General features: G+C 38.6%; 1 protein-coding gene across 1 annotated transcript in view; it reads left to right on the top strand.

Moving 5' to 3' along the window:
- Positions 1–17,285: 17,285 nt before the first annotated feature.
- LOC141899626 (conopressin/neurophysin-like) overlaps positions 17,286–25,127 on the top strand; it is a 65,989-nt gene continuing 58,147 nt past the window's right edge. Inside the window, exon 1 of the mRNA XM_074786040.1 lies at positions 17,286–17,361. Coding sequence (XP_074642141.1) covers positions 17,343–17,361 — 19 coding nt within the window. The 5' untranslated portion in view covers positions 17,286–17,342. The remainder of the gene's footprint in view (positions 17,362–25,127) is intronic.

Below are 25,127 nucleotides of genomic sequence, written 5' to 3'. Positions count from 1 at the left end.
CCTCGGTATCATCGGTATCGCAGGTAACCTGGAGCTCACAGGCCGGGAGACAGGTATCCTCGGTATCATCGGTATCGTTGGTATCACAGGTACCCTGGGGTCCCACATGCCATGAGACAGGTATCCTCGGTATCGTAGGTATCGTTGGTATCACAGGTAACCTGGAGGCTCACAGGCCGGGAGACAGGTATCCTCGGTATCGTCGGTATCGTTGGTATCACAAGTAACCTGGAGGCTCACAGGCCGGGAGACAGGTATCCTCGGTATCGTCGGTATCACAGATACCCTGGGGTCCCACAGGCCATGAGACAGGTATCCTCGGTATCGTTGGTATCACAGGTATCAGAGGTAACCTGGAGGCTCACAGGCCGTGAGACAGGTATCCTCGGTATCACAGGTATCGTTGGTATCACAGGTAACCTGGAGGCTCACAGGCCGTGAGACAGGTATCCTCGGTATCACAGGTATCGTTGGTATCACAGGTAACCTGGAGGCTCACAGGCCGTGAGACAGGTATCCTCGGTATCACAGGTATCGTGGGTATCACAGGTAACCTGAGACTCACAGGCCTTGAGACAGGTATCCTCGGTATCGTAGGTATCGTTGGTATCACCGGTATCACATGTAACCTGGAGGCTCACAGGCCGTGAGACAGGTATCCTCGGTATCACAGGTATCGTTGGTATCACAGGTAACCTGAGACTCACAGGCCGTGAGACAGGTATCCTCGGTATCGTAGGTATCACAGGTAACCTGGAGGCTCACAGGCCGTGAGACAGGTATCCTCGGTATCGTAGGTATCGTTGGTATCACAGGTAACCTGAGACTCACAGGCCGTGAGACAGGTATCCTCGGTATCGCAGGTATCGTTGGTATCACCGGTACCATGGGGTCCCACAGGCCATGAGACAGGTATCCTCGGTATCGTTGGTATCACAGGTATCAGAGGTAACCTGGAGGCTCACAGGCCGTGAGACAGGTATCCTCGGTATCACAGGTATCGTTGGTATCACAGGTAACCTGGAGGCTCACAGGCCGTGAGACAGGTATCCTCGGTATCACAGGTATCGTTGGTATCACAGGTAACCTGGAGGCTCACAAGCCGTGAGACAGGTATCCTCGGTATCACAGGTATCGTTGGTATCACAGGTAACCTGAGACTCACAGGCCTTGAGACAGGTATCCTCGGTATCGTAGGTATCGTTGGTATCACAGGTAACCTGAGACTCACAGGCCTTGAGACAGGTATCCTCGGTATCGTAGGTGTCGTTGGTATCACAGGTAACCTGGAGGCTCACAGGCCGGGAGATAGGTATCCTCGGTATCGTAGGTATCGTTGGTATCACAGGTAACCTGGAGGCTCACAGGCCGTGAGACAGGTATCCTCGGTATCGTAGGTATCGTTGGTATCACAGGTAACGTGAGACTCACAGGCCGTGAGACAGGTATCCTCGGTATCGCAGGTATCGTTGGTATCACCGGTACCCTGGGGTCCCACAGGCCGGGAGACAGGTATCCTCGGTATCGTAGGTATCGTTGGTATCACAGGTAACCTGGAGGCTCACAGGCCGTGAGACAGGTATCCTCGGTATCGTAGGTATCGTTGGTATCACAGGTAACCTGGAGGCTCACAGGCCGTGAGACAGGTATCCTCGGTATCACAGGTATCGTTGGTATCACCGGTACCCTGGGGTCCCGCAGGCCGGGAGACAGGTATCCTCGGTATCGTAGGTATCGTTGGTATCACAGGTAACCTGGAGGCTCACAGGCCATGAGACAGGTATCCTCGGTATCACAGGTATCGTTGGTATCACAGGTAACCTGAGACTCACAGGCCTTGAGACAGGTATCCTCGGTATCGTAGGTATCGTTGGTATCACCGGTACCCTGGGTTCCCACAGGCTGGGAGACAGGTATCCTCGGTATCATAGGTATCGTTGGTATCACAGGTAACCTGGAGGCTCACAGGCCGGGAGACAGGTATCCTCGGTATCGTAGGTATCGTTGGTATCATAGGTAACTTGGAGGCTCACAGGCCGGGAGACAGGTATCCTCGGTATCACAGGTATCCTCGGTATCACAGGTAACCTGGAGGTTCACAGGCCGGGAGACAGATATCCTCGGTATCGTCGGTATCACAGGTACCCTGGGGTCCCACAGGCCATGAGACAGGTATCCTCGGTATCGTTGGTATCACAGGTATCAGAGGTAACCTGGAGGCTCACAGGCCGGGAGACAGGTATCCTCGGTTTCGTAGGTATCGTTGGTATCACATGTAACCTGGAGGCTCACAGGCCGGGAGACAGATATCCTCGGTATCGTTGGTATCACAGGTAACCTGGAGGCTCACAGGCCGGGAGACAGGTATCCTCGGTATCGTCGGTATCGTTGGTATCACAAGTAACCTGGAGGCTCACAGGCCGGGAGACAGGTATCCTCGGTATCGTCGGTATCACAGGTACCCTGGGGTCCCACAGGCCATGAGACAGGTATCCTCGGTATCGTTGGTATCACAGGTATTAGAGGTAACCTAGAGGCTCACAGGCCGTGAGACAGGTATCCTCGATATCACAGGTATCGTTGGTATCACAGGTAACCTGAGGCTCACAGGCCGGGAGACAGGTATCCTCGGTATCGTAGGTATCGTTGGTATCACAGGTAACCTGGAGGCTCACAGGCCGGGAGACAGGTATCCTCGGTATCGTATAGGTATCGTTGGTATCACAAGTAACCTGGAGGCTCACAGGCCGTGAGACAGGTATCCTCGGTATCGTAGGTATCACAGGTAACCTGGAGGCTCACAGGCCGTGAGACAGGTATCCTCGGTATCTATACGGTATTTCATACCTACTCGGTATTTTACTCGAAACGGAAAAGGGGAACAACGTTTGAAAAACGGGAGTAAAAAACACATAAAGATACGATATGTTAAAAAACGCACGGCATTTTACTCCCAGGGATTGGCAAAATTTTGAGTTGATTATTCAGTACATGTACTTGTGTGGAGCGGGACGGTCATCTTGTGACACGCGGACCGTGCGAGCGCGTTATTCTCCGGGACTCGACCCTTAAGCCCAACGCACTCGGCACCGAAAAAACGTTTTTTCCTCGTGAAAAAACGTTTTCGATGTTTTTTGTTATGCAGTGTGCGGGGGAGGCAAAACACAAAACGCCGAACTGGAAAAAACGTTTACACAGCCCCTCGATCCCAGCCACTTTATATAAGGGTAATCCACGCAACCACGCAGCCCCTCAATCCTAGCAACTTTATATAAGGGTAATCCACGCAACCACGCAGCCCCTCGATCCCAGCCACTTTATATAAGGGTAATCCACGCACGGATTTGTCTTTTTGTCGGTTCGTCGGTTTGTCGGTTCGTCGGTTTGTCGGTTTGTCGGTTCGTCGGTTTGTCGGTATGTCGGTATGTTCGCACGTCCCTATGGCGTAATGTCGTAAGATTCAATCAGTCCAATATTGGCGGATTAATTCCAAATACCGTTCCAATGTGATAAGTCTCTGCTGGAACTATTTAATGCTATAATAGACTTGAGCCAGAATGTAGACTATAAATATAAGAAATTAATTGAAATAACATTGAATAAAAAATATTTAATAACACATATTGAAATAATTACTAAAAGAATAAAAGATATAACAGTTGCTAAGAATGTAGACTATAAATATAAGAAATTAATTGAAATAACATTGAATAAAAAATATTTAATAACACATATTGAAATAATATCAACTAAATATGGAAATCAATTTGTAGCACATTTAAAATATAAAGGTTTAATAGACTATCAGTTAGCGATTTTAGTTGTATAGATCAATTAAATACTGAAGAAGGGTATGAGTATTTATTGAAAAGTATTTCAGAAACTATTGATATAGTAGCACCATTACAAATAAAAAAAAACACAGAACAATAAAGATTACTGAACCATGGATGACACCAAGTCTGGTTAAATGCTCAAGGAGGTGTGACCGTTTGTACCGAAAGGTCATTGGCTATGACCGACAAAGTAGCAATTTTAAGAATTATGTAGCATATATATAGAAACCAATTGAATTATACCAAAAGGACTGCGAAGCGTAATTATTATGCCAACAGAATTAGTTTATTCAAATCTAATAGCAATAAATTATGGAACCTTTTGCGAAATGCGATTGGTTAACAGAATAATAAAAGTTCCTTACTAAATGGAAGGATTAATATTGATGGACAATCTATCAATGACTCATCTGCTATATCAAACTCCTTTTGTAAATTTTTTTGTGAAATTGGAAAACCTTATTCTGACAAGGTCCCTTGTTCAAAAAATCATCTTTTTCCGATTACATGACTTATCGTAACAGTGACTATTTCTCTTCTAAACGGATGAAAATGGGGTTCTGAAATTCATAAATTCTCTACCGAACAAATCAAGTAGTAGACATGATGATATTGATGACATTCTATTGAAACATCTCATTAATTATCTGTCGCCCATTAGCAGTAATTTTCAATTTTTATTAATCAATGATTGAAGGACATATACCTGATAGCTTCAAACTAGCAAAAGTGATACCAATTTACAAAGGTAAAAGTAAAAATGAATTAACGAAGTACCGCCTTATTGCCTTACTACCAGTCATTTCTGAAATATTAGAATAAAATTATCCACAAACGATTATATGATTTCCTACTTAAGCACCAGATATTATTTTCAAGTCAATATGGCTTCCGCCATGCTCATTCTACTAATCAAGCACTATTAGAATTTCTAGGAAACTGTATCATGGGACTTGAAAACAATGAAAGAATACTTTGCCTATTCCTAGATTTGTCAAAAGCATTTTACTCCATTAATATAGACATTTATGGAAACTTAACTGTTATGGAATCCGTGGAATTGCTCACGACTGGTTTTGTAGTTACTTGAAACAACGCAAGATGTTTGTTCAATATGATAATAGCTATGCCAGGGTGCCCCAACTGGACCATGGAATACCGCAGGTAAATACTGGTTTGGGTCAATTCAGGATGCCTCTTTTTCATGCCCTGCCACCAGCAATCGCTGGGCATTCCACCAGCGAACGGTGTCCCATTTTTAATTGCAAGGTTTGTGGCGTAACGCAAAAAATTCGATTTGTTGAAACCTATTCCCATTGCAGCTCTATTGCAAGCATAATCGACCAATTCTTTTTCCAGATCCTTATTTAGGTAAGTTTTTCGACGTGCTGTACTGAATGGCTCCGTTCTTTTATGAACAACATCTTGAATCGTTGATCGTGGGACACCATACATTTTGCTGGCTGTTCGTATTGCCATTCCATTCCGGATGGCATCCAACGCATTTTGCTTCTGTGCGGCGGTGTATCGCACATAACTCATATTTGATAATTCTGTAAAATCGAAAACTATTCATTATTGGTTATAATAAAGGCTTAAGAAATATACCGTATTTTGTTATTATGTCTATAATAATGGCTTAAGAAATATTTAAAAATATTTTGTTATCTTTATGGGTTTCTTAAAGAATGAAGTCGTTTTTATTATTAGGCCTAGCTTTTATCTTGTTAAAAAATTAATTTAGATATTGATTGGATTAACTTGATTTTAGTTAATGAATTATCTTCCTTGTAAGCACATGTGTGCTATTTTTCAATATGTAGAAGGTTATTCATGGAAAAGACTTTGTAATATGTATCGCAGTTATCCAGTATTCCATCTAGATGAAACTATAGTGATTGATCTAAAGCTGTACTCGGATAATAATGATGTCAAGGCCAACGACGACGATGATGAGGTTGCAGCTATCACTCCTCCGGAACCATCTGATGGTTTAGAAACCAATATTTCATATGAAGAACTACCATCTAGAAATAAAAGGTCGATATTGAGCCTCGTGAACACATGCGTTAGCAAGCTGAAAACTGTTATAGATAAGGTGTATCTGATTATAGAATCTGATACATTAACGAAACTAGATGGAAATTTGACTGACATGATCAAATAATTGGAGGAAAAACTTCCCAAAGATGGTCCATTATGTTTAGCTCAACAAGACCTAAAAAAATCACAACAAAAATGTGCTCCAAAACGTAAGCTCCCAGAACTTTCATCTCTTCATTTACAAAAGAAACCAACATTATCGAAGCGGTTTGGGAGGCAAGCTGATTTTTTGAAACAGTACATCAATGTTCACATACCAGTTACACCAGATGTTCGTGTACCAGTTACACCAGATGTTCGTGTAACAGTTACACCAGATGTTCACGTACCAGTTACACCAGATGTTCACGTACCAGTTACACCAGATGTTCACATACCAGTTACACCAGATGTTCGTGTACCAGTTACACCAGATGTTCGTGTACCAGTTACACCAGATGTTCGTGTACCAGTTACACCAGATTTTCGTGTACCAGTTACACCAGATGTTCACGTACCAGAAAATGATGTATGGGTTCAAATTGAAAATATCACATTAACAAAACAAGATGAAACTGAAATTTGGAAGGAATGTGGCTTAATGATAAGCACATTCATGCCGCCCAATTGCTGATGAAGTTAGAGGCACCATTGATAGATGGACTGTATGATCCCATCCTTTTAGATAATACTCATGAATTTGACGCACCGGTTGCTGGAGACTGTGTACAAATTCATCATTCATCACACCATTGGGTTGTGTCGTCATGTCTCGGAGGAAAAATAAAAGTCTATGATTCAATGTCGCCCAAAGTATTGAAACGATTTTAAGTGTCGTTCGATCTTAGTGGTCGTTGTTTTCTTTTTGCTACGTCGCTTTCGCTACGATATCTCTTAAGTGAACGACTTATGTTATATATCTTACCTATCGGTATCTCTTGTTACCGATAACCTATTTGTAAACGATTTGCCTAGCTCCTAGAATCCGGGATATAAAAAGTATACTTAATTTAACTCAGTAGTTTGCCTTTATCTGGTATAATATGATATATGTTTATTCCATTATCCGATATATAATTTCTTCCATGGTGTGGCTACAATCCTATAGTCGACCCGTCTGATCCAGATCCAATCCCTCGGCTAATCTCCCGTACGATCCCGATCTGATCTATCGGTTCTCCTCTCTCTACTACTCTACTAGTTCCCGTTCTCCTCTCTTACTTGGTCTCGTTCTCCCCGAATCTACTGAACTAACCCTTTTTATCCCCAGAATATCACCCCAAGTCTCCATCCCTTTCCATTAGTTAATTACTAAATAAACTCCCAAACATTCTATATACAATAGTATAACTAAAATACTCTATAAATCTCTACAAGTAGAGAGATCGCCACTCAAGACCATGGTTTCAACCAATGTTTATATAATGATAAGCCTAATGGATACTATGAATTGGAACAATGAAGCCTAAAGATGCCAGTTTGAAGGGTCTTAATTGTCGATCTACACTAAATGTTATAAACACAGCAGATGTTCTGCCCTAAAGTTACATGAAAAATATTTTACAAACAGCATTACTATTTAGCCAAAATAGCTAAATCGTAACAGTATCTTCACCTCTTAAACATCAACTTGCGTTGGTTTATAAAAATTATGCAATCAGAGAAGATGGCATTATAAAATATGATGTCTTTACAGCACAGAAGCAGATTGCGGGATCCAGGGCTCCCAGATGTCCCTTAAATCCTCTAATTTGAAGGAATGTCCTCTAAGTCCTCTATTTCAGCAAATGTATTTTTTTCTAAATAAATATGCCATCTGCAGATCGCGTCAAATCTTTCATGTGGAGGAGGTTATATGGTAAGTACCTTTCTATCTAATTATCTCGTTTCAAAAGTTTTCAGTAATTTGAATTCATATTTCTAGTTGACCAAAACTGTTGTATTTTGTTGTTTCACCAGTTTCTGATATGAAACTAACAACTACATACTAACAAAAACATGTCATCAAAATAATAAGAAACTGAACATATTAAGTTCAGGACGTTGGACCCCTTATTGCCACTGTTTCCTTATCCACCAAAACATGTCAGCGATAAGAAACTGAACATATCAAGCTCACTCTGCTGGACCTCTTATCGCCCTGGTTTCCTTATTCGCTAAAACAAAATTCCCAATCTTGATACTAATGACCTGTATCTTCATCAGGTTCTCATAGAATTCTGCTGGTAAGTTACAGATCATTTCTACTGATCACAAGCTGTTCTTAAATATCCATGAGAAAAAGTTAAATTTTGTGACATTTGAATTTAAATTACAAAATTTTTATGTTTGTTTCATGGCTAGTCAGCCCTATGGGACAGGACAGCATGTGTGATGTCTTAAAGTTTCCTGATTCTCTGTATTGATGTCCCAGTCTAACAGGAAGCTACAATTATAGTTGACCAGTTATCTAATATTCTGTTTATTTTTATCATCACAAACATTGTTGAGATTGAAATACAGCAGATTATTTTTCTTTTTAGATTAGCTGGTAGGAAAGAACCAAAATGTCCTTGAGTTAACGTGCCACATACTATAACTCGAGTTGGGAGCAGCAAGAAGAATTCTCCTGGTTATCTAGGGGGCCCAGTGTTACAACAGCCTTGTGTAAGATATGCAAGACACCAATCAACATTAGTACACAAGGAGTGTGTGCCTTGCGACAACATGCAAAGGGATTGCAACACAAACAGAAGATGGACTCTATGAAGGGGGACAGACCAGTTTCGCATTTTCAAAAAGTGGGACTCTGCCTCTATCAAAGGTTCCTGGTTTCTGTCATGATGAACTTGTCGCCCGGGCTGAGATACTGTTCCTTTTACGTATGGTCAAATATAACCAATCCTTTTCTTCCAATGATGATCTTTGCAGCATGTTACGGTTTATATATCCCGATGATAAGATTACTAAAGATATGAGTCTTGGAAATACTAAAGCTGCGTATTCTATCACATTTGGGCTTGCACCATATTTTGTCAATAACCTGCAAGCAAAAGTTAGAAAGGCACCATTTTACACGTTGTTGTATGATGAATCAACAACTTCTCAAAATATAAAACAGATGGATTTACATGTTAGATTTTGGGATGTTGACAGAGGTGGTATTGCTAGTAGATATTTAGGGTCATGTTTTATGGGGCATGCTACCTCAGATATCATTCTTGATGCTTTGGTAGATTATCTAGGCAAATCTAATTTGTCTTTAGAGAAACTCATCAGTCTGAGTTCTGATGGGCCCAATGTGAATAAAGCTGTTCAGAGAAAGATGGATGAACTGTGTGTTGAAAAAGGTGGTAGTAACCTAATAGACATCGTTTCCTGCAATCTACATACTGTGCACAATTCGCTCAAGGCAGGATTTGCTGTAGTAGATAAGGAATGGAAAATCGAAGACTTCCTGAATGATGTATTCTACTGGTTCAAAAAGTATCCATCTAGAAGGGAAGACTATCAGAATGTCGAGCAAGCAATGGACATTGCATCAAATCAAATGAAACGGTTTGTCAGTAACAGATGGCTATCAATGGGTCCGGTATGTGAGCGTGTTCTTGAACACCTCCCTGTTTTGTCTGAGTACTTTCTCAAGACATTGAAATGTGAAAAGCAGTACACTGGGTTAGATAGGTACAAACGTATCTGCCTGAAACTCCAAAATTTACTTGAGACAAAAGCCCACTTAAATCTGATACTGGACGTCTCCCGAAGGTTTGAGAAGTTCCTGTCTCTTTTCCAACAGAAGGGGCCACTTATCCACCTGCTCCACGAACAGTTGGAAACTCTCTTAAGAGAGTTCCTTCTGTGCTTTGTAAAGCCTGAAATGGTAAACAAAAGATGTCTCAAAACCATTCTGAAATTGGAAATGAAGACGGAGAATGAGTTACCTATGGATGACTGGGATGTTGGCCAAGATTGTAGAGATACTCTAAAGAGTCTGAAGAGAAAACAGGAATCTTCATACAAGCTGTTCAATATAGGTGTCAAGTCATTCTTCCGAGCAACTTTCCAACATATGCAGAAGAAACTACCCCTGGAGAATGTCAGGGTAGCCCACGCATTACTTGAAGCCGGAAATAAACTGCTTACTGAGTGCCGTGAGCGTTACGAAAAGGTGTCCAATAAAATCTATTCGGGCCAACATCAAGTAAAGGCAAAAGCCACTTGTAAATAGTCTTGTCATGCTAACTCTATAATTGAAAATTACATGTATGTTACATTATAAACCGGTTAGATCAAAGAAATTTTAAGTATACTTCTGTAAATTTCAGTACATTTTAATTAAATAGAATATTTTCGTTGTAATCCTTTAGTTTTTGTTTTCTGTTGATACAGTTTTCCTTTGATTAAGTTGCAATTTCTGCATCACAGTCGCTGAAGATTCGTGGTGAGGTATTCCTTGGGCTAATTGAGCCAATGGAATTTCATGTAATATGTCCTATGACTGGTCCGCAGGTAGCTTGAATTGGTCAATTATTGAACTAACTGATAATAATTACTGAATAACTATTTCAAGAATTGAAATATGCATAGTGTGCTATTTGTTACATTTTGTCCTCTATGTCCTCTAATTTTCAAATGATGTCCTCTTTAAATCTAGCAGCTGTCCTCTTAGGCTAGTAAAGGGCACTGGGAGGCCTGTGATCGGACAGCGGCCTTTTTAGTGTTGCTAATGCTATTAGTCTGATGCTAGGGTATGATCCTGTATATATCAGCTTTTATCAAAATCAGATGAGAAAACATTTTCATAGATGCTTAAAAAATCGCCATATTACCATGTTTCCTTATGCAAGAAGATTAAGAAAACCAGATTTAATGGCCAAGACATTCGTTATTTCTTGATATTGTATTTGCCATACGTACATTCCAGGTTCTATAATGATAGAATTCTGCAACTGCAAAACATGGTTACATTATAAATGTGCAAAGTTGTCAGCTAATGATGTTGCACATATGGCAAATGATGATGAGTATCTATGTTCTACTTGCAAAAGCAAAAAATAGGTTTTATCGTTTTGTGGTTTATACATTGTACATGTTGTAATGCATGCATGTAATGCTGCTCGCCTAATTGCTAGGGCTAGAAAAAATGACCATATTACTCCTATTTTACGTGATTTGCACTGGCTGCCCATTTTAGATAGAGTAAATTTTAAAATGTTATTAATTGTCTATAAATGTCTTAATGGTACTGCTCCAGTGTATTTGCAGATTCTTTTAACTAGGTATGTTCCAAGTCGACCTCTTAGATCTAGCAATGACCCAACAATTTTAGTTAAACTTAATAACAGTCGTGTTGCTGGACGTAAAGCTTTTACTTTCATGGCACCAACTTTATGGAATGTCTTACCACAGGAAATTCGTGAAAGTCCAACTGTCTCATGTTTCAAATCACGTTTAAAAACTTTTTATTTTAGAAACCTGTACAATTAGTGTTTTAATCTGCTTCTGTCTTATATGTTTTAAAAATGTGAAGTGCAATGATTATGTTTTATAGTAATGCGCTTTATAAGTAAATAAATTATTATTATTATTATTATTACATAAAAACTCATTCTAACAAAACGGTCCATGCAGTGAATGAATAATTACCCGGTATATACGATACAGAAAATGTATTGGGTGTATGGAAACTTCTATACTTACAAATATCATTTTAATTTGTCATGATATCTATCTTAGATAACATCGGTCAGGATTAAATGTCTCTTTATCATCTTATCTATTCTAGGAATGTTTAAAGTATGTATCAATTGTAAGTACATGTATTATCGATGGTAAGTACATATATTGGTATATGGTGTGGCCTATGTGTGCACAACTTATTTCAGTATATGCATGTAGCTTGGAGTAATCATTTGAAATGATTACTCTAAGCATGTAGCACTTCTATCAACTTAACCACTCTTGATTTCAATATTTATATTTTGCACTGTTTTATATGCACTGTATCATATCATTTAAATGGAATCACAACACTTCAATATATCTAGTTACAGTGGAACATTGTTTTAACAAACTGATATTGCGATTTGGATATTAGAATTTCATGCCAAGTAAGGATAAGAAAAATTGATACCTTGTTTCTCTGTCTGAAATTGGAGGTGGGTGCAGGTGCCCCTACAAGGATGGTCAGAATGCATAATTTGTAAGCTTGCAATGAAATAATCAGCTGTAGCCTATGCTTTAATTTGTATTCAATATATACAATGTAACATTTGTATCGGTGGCTGATCATGTATTTTTGCGTGGTAGCACAAAGAATGTGGGCAAGAGCATTGCTGTTTTTCAATTCAAGTGATTGTCTGAAATAAAGGATTTAAATTAAAGAAACTAGTATTGTGTTTTTCTTCCGGCAACGGGTCGAATTTTTCAGAATAACAAGCGCGCCGGTTTCACAGCATCACTAAAGCCACTTTATATAAGGGTTATCCACGCACCACACAGCCCCTCGATCCCAGCCACTTTATATAAGGGTAATCACGGACACACACAGCCCCTCGATCCCAGCCACTTTATATAAGGGTAATCCACGCAAACACACAGCCCCTCGCTTCCAGCCACTTTATATAAGGGTAATCCACGCACGGATTTGTCTTTTTGTCGGGTCGTCGGTTTGTCGGTATGTCGGTTCGTCAGTTTGTCGGTATGTCAGTAATCAGTCCAATATTGGCGGATTAATTCCAAATACCAGTCCAATGTGATAAGTCTCTGCTGGAACTATTTAATGCTATAATGGACTGGAGCCTACATTCTTAGCAACTGTTATATCTTTTATTCTTTTAGTAAAGTTATTATTGTTTTGTGATTGTTCACTCTCCATTTATTATACATACATTTTAGTAAAAATAAAATAATTATATAATAATTTGAATTTATTTGATATTTGAATAGATTAGAAAATATAGATAGATTAATCATTATTGAAAAATATGAATATAATTTTATAATATTGAAATAGTTATGAAATAATTATAATATATGAAAATGATTTTTATATTTTTAAAAACTACTTATATTTTTTCTAAAACAACTAAAATCACACAGGAGAATTTTATATAAAAGAGAAATATAAAGACACAGTGGGTATATTCTATAAAAGTAACATATTTATATTTTTTAATATTGAAAATAGTACAAATCATAAAACATAAATATAATAAGATATTGATTAAATAGTTATTCATTAAAATAATATTTATTTTTTATCTCATTAATTTTAGATTTTAATATTTATTTCATTATATGTTTCGAAATTATAAAAAAATAATATTATATAAATACTAGAGTAAGTGTATAATAGTATTTTCATATCAAAGGTTGAAAGGTTGAGTGAAAAAATAAAAATAATTTCGAGCCAGCGAGAATTTATTTTATTTTTTTGGAGCTCGACCTTTCGACCTTTTGGTATAAAAATACAATTATACACTTACTTTCGATCTCCCGTGGACATCTCTTCGTTATTTAGAACTGTCTTAATTTGGCCCGTTCCAATTTATAAATGTCTAAAAATCAATTTCTACTCTGCGGTATGAATTCATTTTTTGTAATAAAAATCGTCACCTATTCGTCATGAAGCTGATTGATATAGTTTACCGATTTCATAATATATATATAATTTGTATATTGCCTAAGTATTAATGTATTAGCTACGGATAATCATATATCTTAGAATATGTCTATTGCATATGTTTGAAATTTCCTAGAATTTACAATAGATTGATTTGTCGAGATTTATGATAAACTACAATCAACTGAATTTATTCAAACGTTTCACTGCCCGGGACTCATAAATAAATCATTTAGATACAAATTTCGCGGTAAAATACTCATGACAACGTCTTGCGGGGCCAGTCAACGCGTTTGTGCAAGCGCGCATCTAATTTGGCCCGTTCCAGTTATGGAACCATTTAGGCTGGTCTAAATAGTAATAGTATGAACGCAATGTGGGATCTCGGGAAATCGGACTACTAGCGCCTTGGAGACCAGCCCCTACTGAAGGATCGGTGCCCTGCACCCAAAAGAAGTATGCGGAACATACGGCCTAATGGACCGGACCAATTGAATTCAATATTTAAAAAAATGCGTACAATAAGTAAATAAACCCTATTGGATGTTCGTAATATTGATATCAGTGAACAAAACAGCGAAGTGAAATTATTTGAAATGCATGTACTTAGCGTTTTCACTGTTGCATGGATGCGTGCGTACCGTACGTAAGGTAACATGGGTTAACTTGAACAACTCTTCATTTACCAAGCGTTTTAAACCACAACAGATAAAGCTCAATGTAATAAGCTCCCATGGTAGGAAGGACCGATGGTAAGTTTCACATATCAATATTGTTTACCAAAAATTGGTGGGGTAAAACAGGGGAAGGACCAAATTTTGACGAGTCGAAAGTGTTCAAGTTACCCAATACACTAGGTTAACTCGGACATACAACAGAGTAAGTTGAACACATGCTCGGGGAAATTCGAAAACCTAATATATCAAAATTCACTATGCAGAAATTCATATCATATTTTCTTTATTCTAAACTGAAAATAATTCTCAGGTCTACATATATAGTACGCGCCTCATAGGCCTATGGCAATTTCACATTTACATCATTCAGACCTGAAAATACAATGCAATTACACTCCCTCATTCGTTGTTTCTGTCATCAACACAGGCCTATAAGGCTACATGTACAGTAGGCCTTACCATTACACGAATCTTAAAATGAAATGGAGGGATCGTCAACTACTGTATTGGCATATGTAAAAGCATCATACAATTACGGTAGGATTGTATTAATGCTACTTTACCAACAATAAAACTCATTAAAATAATTCATTAATGAAATCAGAAAACGACTCTAGCTAACAACAACTTTAACAGTTCAAGATCCTCCACTCGCAGGCCTCGAACAACCATTAGCTAATAAAATAGAACTAGGGTACTTCTAAAGTACGAAATTACGAAATTAAGAAATATGCAACGAAATTACGAAATAAGAAACGAAATTACGAAAAGCAAAACGAAACGCGGGTACTGCTAAAGTATTAAATGAAATACGAAACGAAAATCTTGTAATTTTTTGCGCTATAGCAGCGGATTCGTGGAGCTGGCTTAAACATGCGCACCCGGTCTAGTGTGGCAGGGTTCCGTGCCGCGACTGAGTTTAGCGATGCCATCAGGGAGAATGATCTGCGCATGCTCATATACAACTGGAAGGTAGCGATTAATAAATTACGGGTCAGAGAACGAAGTGTGCCTTAAAATATATCCTGCAGTGTTTAGGCTAAAAAATTGATACCTAGTTGCTTCTCTGAGGAGCTTAAAAGTCTGGATTTCGCAAGGGATGCGGATTCGAAAAGAAAATTCACGGCCGGAATTTTTTTCTAATTGCTCGTCACTACGCTGTTAAGTGGTAAAAGATCGTCATGTAGTCCATGTGTAGGGCCTATCATTTCACTATGCTTTACCGCGTCTGAGTTCGTGGAAATGGTGCAGCGTATTCATTATTTGTTTTTGAGAACCTCCTATAAGTTTCTACTAATTGTAGACGTTCTTAAAACCCTCCAGTTTAAGAAAATAAATTCTTGAATATGGTACTTTCTAAAGATCATTTACATGCACCGCCGAGATTTTTACAGTCCCGTAGCGTCATAACGAGCTTTGACCATAGTATGGGCGTGTGTTTGAAATGTGACCATTTCGTTTCGTATTTCGGTTCGTATTTCAGCACTACTGGCAAAAAATTTCCATTTCGTAGTTTCGTAATTTCGTAGTTTCGTACTTTAGCAGGACCCATAGAACTACAGGTAATAAGTCAATTATCCTAAGGTTCAAGCCCTGCAGTGGTGGAATAAAAAGTGAAACACTAGAAAATTAGTTCAGTTTCTTACATTACAATGTTTCGTAATACATTTCAAAAATCCTTTCTACTTTTTCTAATCTTTCATTTTCTAGTCCCGAATCTTGAGCCAATGGTGCACAAATCCTCTTTCGTTACTGTACATAAGATATCATCGTTAAATGTGTCAAGAATGTCACCTTTCTTCTGGTTATATGTGAATCTGTTACAGCGCACACCAGTTGCCGACTATACACGACCGATATATCATATTTTCTGTGTTTTCCTCCTCCTCAACGAATTCAAGTACTTGTCATTATCTGTTTCACTTTCCATATCATCTTTGGTCAGTTTAGTTATGCCATCAAAGTCAATGTTAACTTTCCGGTTTTTTTTTGTTTTGCCACCACTTTTTAGGCTTACTTTGTAGCCTTCATTTATTCATCTGACGTTAGTCTCTGTTATTCTGTTTTGGACTTGGTTTTGTATCTGCCTGAAATTTTTTGATATGCCTTTTCGAAATTTGATTTAGGAGTCTGTGGCTCAGTACCCATCTGCTTCGATGATGGTGGTAAACTTCAGCAGTAACTGTCAATACGTTTGACCGTAATGAAGTTTTTGGTAAAAGATCGACCCTTTCTTTGGACTTTCACTTAGAAACATCCGGTTCGGAGTTAGTTGGTGGCATGTTTTCTTGCTCATCATCTCTTCTAGTTAATGGATACGATACGCTGAGCTGGTCATCAGTGGTTTTGGATTTGTTTAACGGGTATATGCCGCCCTTTTAGAAACCCGATATGGCATTCGCACGACTAGAACAGTGACATTCATGAACTTTTTTCAAGAGCTTCGGGATTGCCTACTTGTCTACATTCTTAAAACGAAAAATTCATCCACCACAGATTTATTACAAGCATATGCCCTATTTGCGGGCAAATTTTGGGCAGTACGTCTCGTTAGAACACCACTGTGTCTTTTTTCAAATCCTGTCATCCAGTCAACTCCTGGCAGATTGTCGACAAATCTAGTTTTTGCACCCTTACAGTTCAAGAAGTCTTGCACGATGTACCTGATATCCAACCGATCTAAACCGAACCCCCAAGCTGCTAGTTTTACGACACCATGAACAATTAGCTGCTCCTCAGATCCATGACTTGAAATATCAAGATGGCTGCAATTTATTGTGGATTTTATTACCTGTACTTTCAATTCTGAGTTCTATAATTTTTAGTGATAAGATGAAAATGTATATAATGAAGGTTGAGGTTTACGTGCGGCTGTCAATTTTACGATCGCAAAAATAATATTTTATAAATCGCCCCACAACTAAAAAAACAGATTTCTGTCGCCATTAGTTACATTACCATTAAGTGGTATAATTGAATTAAGTCAACACTAGGTTGACACTTATCTCCTGACTCTTCCGTGCGTGTTGGACTTAGAGTATTTATATCATGCCATGTAAACTCATCACATTCATTTATGCTAGACTTCTGCGAATGTAAGCGCTTGCTGTCATTGACTTGGCAATTTTATTTCAAAACGGGATAATGGAATTGTGCTTAAAGGGTGAGTGACTGAAACAATATATTCTAACCATTACTTTTTCGCTATGGACCATTCAACAATCCCTAACCAAAAAAAGCTTACACACCTATTTTTCTTTTGAATCTGTTTTTTTATTTGTATTGTTTATCTCCATACAGCGTCATTTAGATTTATGATTCATATTTCTTGTCATGTCAAGGGACTGTATAAGGGTACGGTGAATCATGTATGATAATATATATCATTCATATCGATTACCATTTATGTGAATTGATACTAATCAAAGTAGGCGTAACTGAAATTCTATTTGAAAGTTGTCACACCAGGAACATCAATATGCTGGTTATCTATTACTGCCATGTACGTACCATATTATTCGTAATACATGCACTAATTTATGTATTCTCTTAAATGATTTATTCCATAATATCCATCTGATATCCAGTACATGCAATATATCCACAGAGAATAGAGAGAATAGAGAATACATATTGAAAACTCAGTTTTGCACAATTGATGAGACATGAATAAGATTTTTACATACATTTTGGCTGAATGAAATGCTTTTTCAAGTCATGGAGATATACTTCATTGTATTGTGACTAACTTACTAATAATTCCCACGAACTTTTTTCTAAAAACTCTTAGTTTTACTAATCATGATTATTTCAGACTTGATTTTGATTAATCTATCAGTGAATTAACAATAAAAGGCCGATTTTGAGGGTGATCTAACCTGAATTGCCTTGAGTCACATTTTAGGGCCCAATCTAGCCGAAAGAAGAAGTAAAGAACGTCAAATAGACTCGTTATCCTTTTTGGTATATACTTGAAGCATTTATAAGCCGGTTAGCATTGATGATCGTCCCCGGCCCCCGCAAGAAATAGTCTAAGGGTTTTTAGTGGATTTAGTTTTCAAATGTAGTTCTATGTTCTATCAGCTGTTCGGCACCTTTCGCATCGAGAATTGTTTTAGCTCAGTGAAACGATTCTGGCAGGGTTTTCAGTGTTATACATGTACTTTAGTTACATTATTACGCAGTGAGGAGATGTACTTATTGAATGAAAGTTAGTTTGGCCTATTGGTACTAGCAATCACCAAGACTTGAAATCTCACGGACCTTCCCTTTAAGGTATAATACAGGTAGCTTGGTGATAAGTGAATAAATGTTGTGATAACATACTGTATAGGTATTCAAAACAAAGATTTTAAACCTGTCAATGCATCCCAAATGAATTTAGCCATGCATTTTAGAGTGATTGTTCACACGCACAACTGGAAAAAAAACTGCAATCAACACAACAAAAATATATGTCTTCGCAGTTTTGTTGGGTACAAACATTTGCACTTGGTGCGTACTGGCCATTCATGTGCAAGCAGGAGAGTACCCAGAAAATATATTCGCTAACGTATTAGAAGTACACGTAGGAACACTTAATTGTGCGCTACGACCTCGATTGTAACAGCCAATTTCGATTAGTTGAGATTAGATTGTAAGTAAATTTCACTTTCTAGAATACACTGCCTAAGTGTCATTAATTTTAAGTGTAATTAATTGTACAGAGGGATTAGAATAATCTTGTTACGAAACAGCGACAAGCGGTTTTATCCCCATTTAATTCTTTCGGCAGGAATAGTTTGCCAGTTAAATCACCTATCTATCGTACCAAACATATGAGCAGCTAGTATCACAGAATAATTAAAACAAACGAAATGTGATAAATGGTTTGACCTAAGTAACTGAGGCTAAGTGTCGAAGGTAGGCCAAGTAAAAGGAAAACACATGGACGCTTCTATTTAATGTCTAGAATGTGACAACATTAACTGCTTTAATCTGACAAAACAGTTGCAGGTACAGCTACAAAATGTTGAAATATACGACAGAGGAATAAAATATGTTTGTATGTCTATTTCAAAGTCGTTGTAGGCAATTGTTCATACTGTACTGCTAGAACAGTGAATCCATATCTTTTCATGGTGGCAGGGGCGGCCTTGGCTGGACCATAACTTTGCCGATTATGTGTATATATATATATATATATATATATATATATATATATATATATATATATATATATATATATATATATTTGAACTTGAATTCGAGCCCACTAGGTGGTGGTATTGGAAGACACCAGGTGGTCCGATCAACTTAATATGCTCCAGCGCCGTGGCGCTGTCGCAATAATATACAGTCGATTCCGTTTTTTCATCCTCACCCGTCAAGGGATTCGAATCTACTAAAGCTAAGCAGTTCCCCGCTGGTGGAAGCAGGTTCATTAACGATACTGGACCCCTGGAAAGTGAGGGTTTCCATTTGACTGGTACCCGCATGATCCGGCCGCCCACTTCAAAACTTTAGTCACTAATATCTCGGAACTTAAAGCAATTTTTAGCCGGCTCTTCTAAATCAATTGTCCAATATAGGTCCATGTTTATTGGCGTCAATATCTGCTTTCAAAACACCCGGTGTAATATGTATGATAGTGTTCTGACTGGTAAACCATATATGAACTACGAAGAACGTGTTTCAGTGAGCAATATAGTATTAGTGGACACTCAGATTTATTCTGTGCACAATAGGATAAAAACCCACTATGTACAATTGAAAGAATTTAAAATCGAGAATTTATTTCTAATGTTAAAACACGTCGTTTCGATCTCACACTAGAGATCATCGTCAGGTGTGAGATATAGACTCAAAACAGGGGTATACATACAGAGGAGAACAGGTTAGCTTAATTGAGTAAAATAGTGAGTTAGCAAATAATAAGTGTTTGGCAAGGCATGAAGTAATATACTTAGACAGAAGGGAATTGTGAGGGGAAAAGCCATTATTGGTGCTAATATCTGAGTGACGAGTAATTAATACAGCGCGAGCTATCATCGGGCCAACTCTCAAATTAGTATCAAGTTCACGATTAAATGTAAATGATAAAAATTACCTTGATTTTCTAAATTTCAGCGGTGATTGGTAAAAAATATCTTATATTTACAGAATCTATCAGCACTTTAACTCTATCATCCTCTATTGTCTTTGAATAACGCTTGGAAATCGTACCGAAAGCATGAAATTCCATGCGTTTCTTGCAAACGTGAAAGGATTTCTGTCCCTTTTTTCATAATCAAAAGTAAAAGTGTAGAATTCGTAAGATATTTTTCAAAATTAGTCCATTTGATGCAGAAAGACAGCCACAACATGAATCTATCAGCACTTCGACGATTCTTTAAATCAATTTTCATCTACTTTAATTTTATTCACAAGGACTATAGCATTTTCAATGACGCGGAGCCAAATTTTATTATTGCATTGTTGCACATGCGCACATAGCGATGTTCCAAAAAGTTGGTAATGCTACGCCACTAGCCGGTTTTATTTATATTTATTATATCCTTTTTATGTTCTGAAATTCGAGTTTTTAAATCACGACCAGTTTCTCCAAAGTAATTTTTGTCGAACCGAAACAAGGAATTTTGTAAACACCACAGTCCAAAGGTTTAGATTGATTGTTTTTTACCAAAGTCTTACTTATCCAGCTGCTTATCCATTAAAAAAATCATTGAAGTCAGAAGTTATGAATATCACTGAACGCTTGGTCTAGGTGTCGATGTAGAGCTTTGCGGGGTCGCCTTTTATTTCAATAGTTTATTATCAATGTACAAGATATTTTTGCATTTCAAGCACGAGATAAAGCCCAGAAAAATGACTCAGACCTAATATGACGTCACAAACAAAATAATTTTAGAATTGCATGGTCAGAGCTTGGACGGGGGATGTTCATTTAAAATCAGTCGACAAGTCCCCATTTTTGATGAACAAAAATCTTCTAGACTCCTACAGCTGCGCATACAGTCCTGTCCCGTTACATCAGAAATTTGTTTAAACATGGTCCAGCTGTGGCCCGCAGACTGTCACTATTGCTGACCCGGGCTTGTCGCACACTGTTTTCAAAGGCCACTCTTTCAGAATTGGGGCCGCTACGGATGTGGCCCTGATGGGATGGTCCGAAGCCCAGATACAGGCTGCAGGGCGGTGATCATCGATTATCAGATCCAATCAAGAAATATATACAGCTGTGTCGTTAGCCACCTGGCCTCTCGGTTACGGTCCGGGGGCTTGTATCCACGCTGATCGTTGGATCACCACTTGGGGTCGCCTACGCACCGCCTTGATCAACTCTCCGTGGGGTTTTGTTACGGACAGCCCCCATTTCCCAATTTGACTTTTAACTCCTGGGGATACTGTCACAGGCCGGCCCCCGTGGCTTGGTGGCGGTTGCCCCACTAACCCGTCAATCCATTCATAATACATCCTTGTCTTTATTTGTATTGTTTGGCTTCATTGTGTTGCCATGGAAACCCTTTTATAAGTATATTGGGAACCGTTTTTCACCGTTTCTTTACCAACGGCCAGCCTTTAGTAGTGGTACTCAACACTCGCTGGGTCACTTTCATGGTAACGCATTGGATCAATTACCATATTTTGTAACCTTTAGTTTATCAGCTATTAAACTGCCAGATGTCACGGGCGTCCGGCCTACATCATCAACTGCGTGGTTCGACTTGGTTGTCTTGGCGTAAAAGAGGCTTTTGCATCGGAACTGGGCATAACAATGTTTACGCCGCGACAACCGGGCCGTTAGCTAGCGTCCTCTCTGGCAGCTGGCGCTGCTGCCTGTAACTGTGTCTCTGATTGGCTACATTGCTCTGCCAATCACAGATGACTTCCTGGGTTATTCTTTCTGTTACTGATTCCACAACAATAGATCTAATTTGAGAATTGTACCCTTAATACAACATGAAACAATCAAACGATGATTTCAACCCTAAAAAACTTTAAAATTTTGAAGTTTCCGGTGATATAGGTTAACCAGCGTAATGCAGAAAAGCGATGGTCAACCGCTCCCGCGCGCTTTTCGTTAACTCGACCGAGTGCATTTCTATGATGATATATTTTACGAATGCAGTATCAACAACTCTATAAGTATAAACCCTATAAGTTTAAAACGCTATCTCCATTTGAAAATTCTACATTGTACCTCAAAACATGAACAATTTGCAGCCAATAACACAAAATTACATATTTTGGCGCCTTCCTAAAATGACGTATCTTTTAAAATTGTAACTGTGTCCAATCGTTGCAGCCTAGAAAAATAAAATTAGCACCATCAGAAAAAAGAAATTTTCTATAATATACTTTCTAGCGATATATAACTTTTTAATAACGTTTGTGGCAAAAGGCGGATGGACGACGATTAATCGCGCTGGAGGTTTTAGTGTAAGAAATGTTAAAATCTGTCCAACAACGCGGAACCCGCGGGACCGCCTCGAAATGGCGCCTGGTAACTGGAAACTTCCCTATTCGACTCAATTATGAGTGTATTCAAGCTCAGAATAACTAATTGTATATTGTGATCACTTGATTAAGACAATATCTAGCAATAAACGTATGCATATAGATTATATATCAAACGCACAAAACCATTTTTTGCTACGGCTAAGAATACGAGTGAATGTTCTCAACCGGAGATTAGAATTTTGAAAGGAGTAACATCAAGATTCGAGAGAATATGTGAAATGTACAAGATAGCAAAACAAGATAGCAAAAAGGGGAACAGAGAAAATGATCATGACAGTATAGATTTAATTTTTCTGGCTGTAAATCGATTTGTTTTGAAACTATAATAAGAGAGTGGGCGATGGGTTTAAATTTAGACAGTAAGATTCAATTGGGGTCGATGAGTTTGTTCAAAAAAGGAGCTGATAGAGGTGATCTATTCCAGTTCGCCCTAGTTATGTTTCGAGAGCATAGCTAGAGATTCCGGTAGGATTTGGTGTTTCGGCTGATTGCAAACGCATATCTGTATACCGGTATGTAGCCATTTCTTAGCTTAGTTTTTTCGCCCTCTGCCAGCATTATGTTGAGTTTGTGAAGATTATTATCATTATTCCAGGTAGATGATTGTAATTGCGTAGCGAGTGTGCCTTAGTCTTATTTTAGTTAACTAATAAGGAGGTAAGCTTAGTGCTATCGGCTTTCATTTGTGGATTTGATCTATCTTGCGATGTATCCTAAGAAATCATTATTGTTACGATTCATTTTAATCTGTGAGTTCAGAACCATCGTCATATGAACGAGAATTTTAGGATATTCTAGTTTTTAAAAGAGAGATAAGCTCTTCTTGACGTCAAAGAATTTTTTCATTTGAATGTATTACAGAATTTTGAGGTAGATAGAAAAGGTGATTGGATGGAATGATTTCTTTTGCATCCCATCTTTTATAAGGCCTATTAATTCTAATGTAATTTGGTATTTTTAGCGTTTGGGGTTCCTGTCAACTCTCTAGTCGCGGGTTGTTTCTTGCTACCCGTTTACATGGCTCGTGGTGGCTAGGGGTTGGCCGGACAGTCCCTATGTTTCCTCTAATGCATCTCGGCAACGAATATTTTGCCCTGCTTTTAAGATGCATCAGGAGTTAAACTGTATCAAATTTTATATTTAAGTACAGTCAAATCTCGTTATACCGCGAAATTCACCTTTGCCAAGAATTTCCTTGTGCACAGTTCTTTTGGTATCTATTTCTATATGTAAATATCTCTCGTTAAACCACCTCTCACCCTCCGCCATAACGCCATCGAAATCCTAGACCAGTTCTATGCGAACTCATAGAGAAAACATTCGTTATACCGCCAACGATCTTTGGTCAACGGTGTTTCCAGTCTGTTATTTTATGAATCGATACATGTGCACGTTGGCAGTATCACACATCTACACTGCAGTATCATTTTTGTCTATTATCTAAATGAAATAAGTTAAGACCTTGACGCTTCCTAATTTATGTCAATTCTAGATTTTGTCATATATACTATGTCATCTCTCACCATCGCCATATCGTTATACCGCAAATATTTCGACAGTCTCGTTGCTGGCGTTATAACGAGCTTTGACTGGGGTGGAGGGATCAATAGACATGGAAACAGCCGTTAATTTGTATGAATGCGTTCTATTCAGTAGATAACATAGTTGACAAGATTCTTGTGTAAAGTAATTTTCTAGTTGACTATTTCTTGAGATTGAAATCGAGATTGAATTGTTTCCAGAGCAACACTCAGAATGAATCGGGCACAAATTTTTTCCCATGAAGCGTGATATTTGAAACATTACGTTACTATTCGGTGGTGCTTGCTTATAGTGTAAAATGTTGGCACGTTTCCAGAATGCTGTAAACAGAGAAAGCAGAGATAGGTACCTACGTGTCCCTGTGAAAACCCCACGTTTAACACTCTGCTCACATTTGGCAGGAACGGCCCAATGCCCCCGCCTATCGTAACAAGCGGTTTCGCTACTGAAGTCTCCCTGAAACTCCACTTTATTCTTACTTTTCTTGAAACATCTGAACTGCGTAACTGTGTCAAATGTATGGGCAGGCCCACTTGTTAGACCCCTCTTTTAAATTGTTGTTGTCTCGTTTGTACTAGTTAATTAGCATAAACTGCTGATTTGGTTTTGTAACCAAAAGCGGCAATTGGTCGAATGTGTCAATCAAAGTCGCGCATTCGGATGATCTGACAATGCAGCATCCCTGCTTGCCAGGATTTTATTGCCTTACGCTGAAACGGCTAACGCCAACACAAGCCCTAGTTCGCCTATTACATTGCCAGATTTCTTGGCCAGCAGTCTCTAGCCAATCAAATGCGTAGCGAATCTGCCAGCGAAAAACAGCGCATCTAATACGCTTGAATAGACGGACGACCGGTCGGCAAAGAAATTGGTGGCCGCGCACCT

The sequence above is a fragment of the Tubulanus polymorphus genome, chromosome 2 (assembly GCF_964204645.1).
Source record: "Tubulanus polymorphus chromosome 2, tnTubPoly1.2, whole genome shotgun sequence".
NCBI classification, from domain to species: Eukaryota; Metazoa; Nemertea; class Palaeonemertea; order Tubulaniformes; family Tubulanidae; genus Tubulanus; species Tubulanus polymorphus.
Note: the sequence above shows the minus strand (reverse complement) of the source record. Positions and strands in the feature narration are given on the sequence as shown.